The sequence below is a fragment of the Hibiscus syriacus genome, unplaced genomic scaffold (genome assembly GCF_006381635.1).
Source record: "Hibiscus syriacus cultivar Baekdansim isolate YM2019G1 unplaced genomic scaffold, ASM638163v2 tig00112523_pilon, whole genome shotgun sequence".
NCBI lineage: Eukaryota > Viridiplantae > Streptophyta > Magnoliopsida > Malvales > Malvaceae > Hibiscus > Hibiscus syriacus.
The window spans coordinates 1,050,908-1,060,075 of NW_024063355.1; the positions used below are offsets into that span (position 1 = coordinate 1,050,908).

Sequence of the window (9,168 nt, forward strand, 5' to 3'; positions counted from 1 at the left end):
AATATATAAATTAATATATTATATATTTGAAACCCAAATACTGAAGATATAGAACAACTGTAATAACAGTATAAAATAAGAATTGACATTATAAATTATTAAACCACAAAATCAACAAAAATGAACTAAAGAAACGAACTTAATAGTGTAAAAGCAATCTTTTCGTTATGTTATAGGAAGCCACCGGGAACTTTGCTATCACCAATGCTCGGACCAGAGTCCTTGAAGAGTCTCGGTTATATATTTATTTGTTTCCCACACCAGGGCTCGGACCGGAGTTGGTAAACTTATTTCCTACACTGGGGTTAGGATCGACGTTATTAATGTTTCCAAGAGTTTGGCCATCGGTTAATTTGTTTCCAACACCAGGACTCGGACCGGAGTCAGTAAACTTGTTCCCTACACCAGGGCTCGCCCCTCCATTCTTGATGCCTCCAATGGTCTGACTATCAATTAACTTAATTCCCACACCAGGACTTGAACCGAAGTTTTTAATGCCACCTAGAGTGAAGCTATTAGTAAACTTATTTCCCACACCAGGACTCGGACCAGAGTCGGTAAACTTGTTCCCTACTCCAGGACTCGGCCCCCCATTCTTCATGCCTCCAATGATCTGACTGTCAGTTAACTTATTTCCAACATCAGAACTTGAACCGGAGGTTTTAATTCCACCTAGAGTGAAGCTATCAGTAAATTTATTTCCCACACCAGGACTCGGACCGGAGTCGGTGAACCTGCTCCCTACGCCAGGGCTTGGCCCCCCATTCTTTATGCCTCCAATGATCGGACTATGAGTCAACTTATTTTCAACATCAGGATTTGAATCGGAGTTTTTAATGCCACCTAGAGTGAAGCTATCAGTAAATTTATTTCCCACACCAGGACTCGGACCGGAGTCGGTAAACTTGTTCCCTACGCCGGGGCTCGACCCTCCATTCTTAATGCCTCCAATGATCTGAATATCAATTAACTTATGTCCAACATCAAGACTTGAACCGGAGTTTTTAATGCCACCTAGGGTGAAGCTATCAGTAAACTTATTTCCCACACCAGGATTTGAGTCGGAATCGATTAATTTATTCCCTACACCAGGGCTCGAGCCAACATTCTTAATGCCTCCAAAGGTCAGACTATCGGTGAACTTGTGTCCCTCGCCGTGACTTGGACCTGACTCTTTGATTGTACCAAGGTACAAGCCAATATCAAAGATGTGGGAAACACTACCGCCGGCGAATTTTTCAGACATCAGGATATTGAAAGGATCACGAGCCTCGGCAACAAGGGCAATGGAGCTTAACAGTAAAATAATAGAAACAAAGCTTAAAAGAGATTGATTAACTGCAGCATCCATGCTATTGGAAGAAGTAAGATTTAAGGAGTTGACGAAGAGAAAGGAGTACGTTAATCTTTAGAGCAAAATCAAAGCACGTTAACTGGAGTTTTTGGTGTAGAACAACGGGAATCTTTGCGCTCTTTTTATAACGATCAATGAGGAAATATGTGGTAGGTTATTTTTGACTAAAGATTTACGTGGTTGAACTTAGATGTGTTTCTGCTGAGGAAACTTAGATCACTAAATAAGGGTAGTAAAGAACGATATTGTTTTTCTAAGTTGGAATGTTGAATTTCATGGAAAATAAAAGGCAGAGGGAAGCTAAAATCGAAGTGTTGATTCTTAGAATTTTTTTTCTTCTGGCCGCCTGACTGACGGCCTGAGTCGCCGCGAAATTATGTTATTTTCCACCGGCTGCGTCGCGAAGAAGAACATGCAAAGGATCTTTGAATTCCCATGGCCTTCGGGAATTAATTACAAGCTTGACGAGGTTACGTGGGAAAATAAAAGGTTTGACTGAAGACTGATTAATTAGTCAAATCTAAATGCAAATGTTTTTATTCTTTGGAAAAGTAAAAGAAAAAAGAAAAAAAAAAAACAACTTCAACAAATTAAACATGTCACAAATTAAATATTTTCGGTGCCATTGATACATGTTCCACGTGAGTGAGTGAGTGAAATGGAATAATAGATGTTAGGGTAAATTATGTGTTTAGTACTTAAATTATTAATTTTGGTATATTTTAGTAACTAAATTTTATTTTTTTTAAATCATACCTGACATTTAATTTTTTAATTTTAATACCTATCGTTAAAAACTTAACGAACGAGCTGATGGGGCATAGCGCTAGTGGACGAACGACCAATCCGAACGGTGAACCACGAGAAGATGACGAGTCAACCAACATAGTTGAGTTTCAGGCCCATCGAAAGATTGAAACGGGAAACGGAGATCAAAGGATGAAGAAATCAAATAGCCCATAATAGATTTGGGGAGATTAAGATATTTTCTGATGAAACAGATGCCATAATCACGTGCAGGGGGTCAAAAAAGGTGCAACCTGGAAAGTATGTGCTTCATTGGCTGACGTATGCGACGACCTGGAAATATAGACGCGGTTACCAATGAGTCTGTTCATTAAGTTTTTAACGACGAGTATTAAAATGAAACAAAAACTAAATATTATGGATGATTTTAAAAAAATTGAAAGTTTGAGTACTACAACATATCAAAACTAATAGTCTAGATACTAAATACATAATTTACCCTATATATTATGGCGAAATTAGTTTAGAATCATTTTACATTTTTCATGATCCACGAGATAAATCTGGCCTTCTTTGGAGATGCTCGTGACAGCTGAGTTGGAAGGAGGCGACTACTTTCTAGCTTGTTTTCTTTCTTTTCATTAAAAAAAACAGCAATAGAAAATACAAATCTCTCAAAAATTTTCTTTAATGTAATTAACGCATGAAATTTTATATAAATATACAATGTAGTAAATATTGTTCTTTATTAAATTTATTTTCTATTTATATTAATTTGAGAGCTTGTAATACTTTTACTTTATGTAGATTGAATTAATTTCTAAAAAATAATATTAATAATTTTAACTTGTTAAAAGAGATGTCGGTAGGGCGGTGGAAACCGTTTCGCACTTCAGTGTCTAGCCCAGGAATTTCTCACCTTTTCTTTGCAGGTTATATGGTACTTTTTGCTTAGGCTTCGATGGAACAAGTTGAGGTAATTCAGTCTACGCTGAAAAAATTGTGATGCTTCCGGTCAGAAGGTGAGCATTCCCAAAACTACTATTTTTTTCTCTAGGAATATATCTACTACTTTAAAAGATCAGATTAGTTCTGCTTTTGGGTTTGAAGAAGTGACAAACTTGGGTAAATACCTTGGGTTACTTCATTACATAATCGTGTGACATCAACTTCGTATCACTATCTGACCCAAATTGTTTGAGATCGCTTAAATGGTTGGAGACTTCAAGATGATTAATGCTTTTGCTGCTTATTGGTTAGGGTTCTGATTGGTCCGATATCTAACTCATATTCGTTTCTAGGTAGCGATGCTCTAATCGCTACTCCTACACTTCCCCTTATTTCGCCCTCGAATTAAAGGAATATCTGAAAGTTCAACATTCTTGGTCACTCTAGCGGTATACAACACTATTGTCTCACAGTCTGATTACCTATTCGTACCTCTCGTCGGTATAGCTTGCGCGCTGGTCCTTCAACCATATCTGTCTGATACGTGATCACTAAATATGCTTGGACACAATATACTTATTATGGTTACTCTGGCTGTAACCCACTCTCACGAGTTTCTCTGGGCCTATTTGGCCATTTATGTCCCTCACAGACTAAGTCTTATCCTTACGGACCACCCAAGCTCTTACAGACCTTAATTGGTTTGAATCTGATCATTTTAAGTGCGTATGAATCGATACTCTAGGGTAAGTTTCGATACTCTTGGAAAGTATCGATACTAAAATGGATTATGTTGCTGAAAGTATTGATACTCTTGGAAAGTATCGATACTTTGAGGTAAAGTATCGATACTCTTGAAAAGTATCGATACTCTTGGCCTGAAATCCCTAAATTTTATCCCTATTCATCCAGTATCGATATTGTTCATCCTAGCATCGATACTCAGAAATAGGTATTTTAGGCTCGAGAAACACTTGAAATTCACCCAAATGACTTTGTTTGAGTTCTAAATTGATTATGAAGTTCTAGTAAGTTATTTAGGGTTTTTAGGTGTCTTAAAAACATATTTTTAACACTAAAAGACGTGATTTAACTGAGAAATCAAAGATAAACCCTAAAATGCTCAACTAATCAAATCTTAGCAAAAACTTGTAATTTGTGGAATCTAAATATTCCAAAGGATTAGAAATACACTACCTTGATGATTGAATCCCAAAATTGAGCTCCTTTAGCTAGAAATCAACCCCCGACCAAGACTTGGATGATAAAACCCTCAACTTTCTCTTATAAACAAAGAACCCTTAAATTTTTATCCTCTCTATTAGGGATTCTGCTGGCACTAACGCACCTAAGGTGGTTAATTGAACTGTCTGTGCTCTAGGAGTAATGTCCACTACCTCTCTGAGAGTGAAAGTTAAACCTCTGAATAAGGTCGCCTTTACGACGCCTGTACCTGACGGGACATCAAAATCGTTACCTTGGCAGAATTCCTTTACTGACTTTACTAGGTAAGAGGCTCGCCTCTCTATCTGATTCCCTGAATTATGTTCAAATTTACTATCGCAAATTCTGAAACTTGGGCTAAGGAATAAAAGACCATTAGGATTTCAGACTTATACAAGTACTTTCAGTACCTAAGGGCGTGTATTCACTGACACCTTACTAATACTGACCACTGGGTCCTGGACCGACTCAACCTGATGCTCTGATACCACTAAATGTAACACCCTAAATCCAAATGGGTCTATAGTGTCACATTGAGCTACCGAGGCAACCCTTGATTCTCAAGATCTGTTCATTTATTTTCTTAAAACATATTAAATGATATGATAGATAAAACATAAATATTGTATAAAATTATTTTACAAATCGGGGCTCTGTGGTTCATAATTTAAAATCAAATAATAAACCTCTGAGTTTAATAATCTGAATACATAAGTAAAGAACTATGAATACATATGTCCACTAAATTATAGTACGGTACTCTGAAGGAGATGCTAAAAGTCCTACTGCGATTGTGCTCCTCGAAGTGCTCATGCTACTAACATGCCTACAAAAAAAATCCGAAAGTTGAGCTTACAAAGCCCAGTAGTATAATCGCTAAACTAGAGCATTATAAGAATTTATAAACCCAAGCATGCTGAGGATCTAGTACAAAGCAGTAGGTATATGCATGATCTAGTCAAGTGCTACCTACTTAAGGCTTAGTTCTATTTCTGAAGTATGGGTCTCTAACCCTAATGTCTGTATTTATTATACATTATCCGAAAGCTATGTTTATTCTACTGTGCATTACCTGAATGCGATACTGAATCTACTGTGCATTGTCTGAATACCAGACTAACTCTAGTATACATTATCTGAAAGCAATATTGGTTCCACTATACAGATACTAATATATGATACAACACAATAAATAATAATTTGTGGCTGACATCATGGTAAGACTGAGTGATTATGCATTCCGGAGCTCACGCACCCATCTAGCATTGCTGAAGCACCACTGGGTAAGATCCAAAATTCTGTATCGGAAACGTACACCCACCGACTTACTCCGTTGATTCTTGGGGCATCTAGCGCCCAGTCGACAATGAAGTGCTATAGAACTGACATGAAAACAAGACAATCGCCCTATTACTAGAGTAACCCGGGTGTTCTGGTTGTTTCCCAAGTGTCACACAAAGACTAGTTTTATGACATTCCTAACTATTATTGTTTTATTTGTTACTATTACTGATTATGTTTCTGTTACTGAGTTATTATTGATTATATATACTGCTGGTTATACACTAATAGAGGATATTTTAGTCATTTTTTGACTCTAGGGAAATCTCTATGTGATTCGAGACTTCAAGATGATTATTGTTTTTATTGCTTACTGGCTAGGGTTCTGATTGGCCCAATATCTGACTTAGGTTCGTTTCTGGGTAGCGATGCTATACTCGTTAATCCTACACTTCCCCTTAATTCACCATCGAATTAAAAGAATATCTAAACGTCCAACATTCTTGGTCACTCTTGTGGTATATAACACTATTATCTCATAGTGTGATTACCTATTCGTACCTCTCGTTGGTACATCCGGTACGTTGGCCCTTCAACCATATTTGTCTGATACGTGATCACTGAAGATGTTTGAATGTGTTATACTTATTGTGGTTACTCTGGCTGTAACCCACTCTCATGAGTGTCTCTAGGCCCCTTTGGCCATTTACGTCCCTGACGAACTAAGTCTTATCCTTACGGACCACCTCAAGCTCTTACGGACCTTAATTGATTCGAGTATGATCATTTTGAGTGCGTAGTATCGATACTCGAGATGTAATATCGATACTACAGGGTAAGTTTCGATACTCTTGAAAAGTATTGATACTAAAATGGATTATGTTGCTGAAAGTATTGATACTCTTGGAAAGTATCGATACTTTGAGGTAAAATATCGATACTCTTAGCCAAAAATGGGTATTTAGGCTCGGGAAACACTCTTAGCCAAGAGACGTGATTTAATTGAGAAATCAAAGATGAACCCTAAAATGATCAACTACTAAAATCTTAGCAAAAACTTTAATTTATGGAATCTAAATACTCCAAAGGATTAGAAATACACTACCTTGATGATTGAATCCCGAAATTGAGCTCCTTTAGCTAGAAATCATCTCCTACCATGACTTGAATGATAAAACCCTCAACTTTATCTTGCAAACAAAGAACCCATGGCTTGAATGGTTAAATTCATATTGCTTGAGGGGTTAAGAATGAAAATAAAACTTGAAATGGGCTTAAGAGCTTACCTTTGTTAAGAAACTTGAAGATGAGGGAGGAAGAGAAAATGAGAAGATAGGAAAATAAAGAGAAAATGGAGATGGAAAAGATAAAAAGTCTTCATCTTTCCAAAACGGGAAAATTGCACTAAAGGTCATTCCTCATATTTATGAAATTCACAAATCTCCTTTTTATGAGTATTGGGCTCAAGTCTAATCCAATTAAGCTCAACAAACTTGAATTATAAATTCTGCGAGGTCCACTTATATCTCAGGTAGACCCGAAATTACTAGTCTGGAATTTAGGGCGTTAAATGACTCTCATCTATTATTAGAGCGTTATATGTTTTTGAAGGATGTTACTTGCAGGGCGCTTACTGTTGAAGCAAACAAGTAAGTTGTTCCTACTATTTTAGCTCGAAGGGTTCTGGCGTGGAATCCTCCACTGGGAAATTGGATCAAGATTAACTCTGATGGTGCTCGTAATAAAGAGAACGGTTTCTCTTCACGTGGTGGTGTCATAAGAAATTTTGAGGGTGCTTGGGTTCATGGTTTCTCAAAATTTATCGGTATTTGTTCAGTTGTAGAACTTTGGGGAATTCTGATTGGTCTCTCATGTGCTTGGGAGCTCGGTTTTACTCAAGTAATTATGGAATGTGATTGTCTAGATGCTCTTTGGATGATTAACCAGTACAAGAATCCTGCAATTCAGGCTTTATTACATGAAGAGTCTACTGAACTCACGGTTCCTAAAAGATCCAGCTGATTTTATGTTTTCTCCTTTATTCACACAAAATAATAATAATAATAATAATAATAATAATTAAAATAGTCACCGTTAATGTTATCATAATTAGATCAGATTAATTCAATAAAAACCCAATGAAGTATTTTTTATAATAATGAAATATTAAATATTGATTATATAATCGATTCGACCACCGACATAATTTTTATACATTCTATATTAAAAAATAGTATATAAACATCAAATATTATGTAACTATATTAGGTTAAATATCATTCTAATATATATAAAAAAGAACATAACCACGACAAAGAATCCAAGATTAATTGTAAATAAAATATACGGATAATATTGAGTCAGTCCAGTTATAAAGCAGCTCAAATTCATTAGAACTAACTCCTTAAACTAAACCGATTTTATGGAATATTATTGAGCCCAAGGAATCGGGGCACAACAAAGGAGAAGGTTTTAGAAGGCAAATTCGACTCAATAGGCCTGACGGATAAAAGAATTGGCTCATTAAATCATTTTTAAAATTAATTTAGAATCTACGACATTTATTAAGTTGTCTATGAGTTTTAACTTAAAATATTATATCAAATTTTGTATCAGAATTCGGATGAGGAATTTATAAATTCGAGTTGAAACATATGCAAATAAAAAATTTTGATTTTAAATATAATTTGAGTGACTCAAAAATCTGACTCGACCTATTGTCATCCCTATCGTCAACAATAATCACTCTACATCTGTTAAAGATTAGGATAAACCACACATTTGGTATCTAAATTATTAGTTTTGGTTTGTTTTAGTATCTAAACTTTCATTTTTTTTCAAAATCGTATCTAATATTTAGTTTTCATTTTATTTTAGTACCTCGCAGTTAAAAACTTAACTCGTTCAGTACCTAAATTATCGGTTTTGTAGTACCTAAACTTTCAATTTTTCCAAAACTCAACGTTAAATTTTGAATGGGTGTACTGAAATGAAACAAAAACTAAAGTTTTTAACGGCGGAGTACTAAAACGAAACAAAAACTAAATTTCAGGGATGATTTTGAAAAAAAAATGAAAGTTTAAATACTGAAACAGACCAAAAGTGATGGTTTAGGTATTAAACACATTTACCCTAAAGATTAATTAATTTGATTATCAGAATTATAAATCAATTTCAAAATCCAGATGAGTTAAATAGATTGAAAACGACGTATTAATGCTCACCAATCCATCAGTAATCAGACGTGAATAAAAAAGACAGACACTGAAATCCCCAAGACAAGCGCCAGAGTTGTTGTCGAGAAAAAAGGATGGAAAAAGTTTACGATTTCAAAAAGATCTCAAAAGAAATTCACATACGTTAATGAAGACGAAGGAACAGTTAAAAGTTGGGAGCCCTCATCTCACAAAGTTTACGCAATGTGCATGCACTGGAAAAAAGAAGTCTTTCAAAATTTTGAAGCATTAAAAATGAGAAACCAAAAGGGTGATGGAAAATGTTATTGCGTACCTTTTTTTAGTTATGTTTTCACAGCAAAAGACTTTCAAATGGTCGATGAGGACCACTTATAAAGCTAGCTGTATTCTATCACGTTAGCTTGCATGTTCAGTTGT

At 35.6% G+C, this 9,168-nt stretch overlaps 1 protein-coding gene across 1 annotated transcript; it reads right to left on the minus strand.

The window, feature by feature from the left end:
- Positions 1-244: 244 nt before the first annotated feature.
- Positions 245-1,444, minus strand: LOC120181405 (PAMP-induced secreted peptide 2). The gene is made up of 3 exons (XM_039186536.1): positions 1,105-1,444; positions 491-552; positions 245-385 (listed from the first exon to the last, which is right to left on the minus strand). The coding sequence occupies exons 1-3, from the start codon at positions 1,349-1,351 to the stop codon at positions 245-247; spliced, it is 450 nt and encodes a 149-aa protein (XP_039042467.1). The 5' UTR covers positions 1,352-1,444.
- Positions 1,445-9,168: the final 7,724 nt, after the last annotated feature.

Bases quoted from the DNA above. Each gene is read 5' to 3' on its own strand.
- LOC120181405 (XM_039186536.1), bottom strand. From the start codon at position 1,351: ATGGATGCTGCAGTTAATCAATCTCTTTTAAGCTTTGTTTCTATTATT. The intron at 553-1,104 runs TTGGCTCGAGCC...AGTTTACCGACT, and splicing joins CTTTGGAGGCATTAAGAATG to CTGGTCCGAGTCCTGGTGTG. The intron at 386-490 runs AACTTCGGTTCA...AACAAGTTTACT, and splicing joins TCACTCTAGGTGGCATTAAA to GACTCCGGTCCGAGTCCTGG.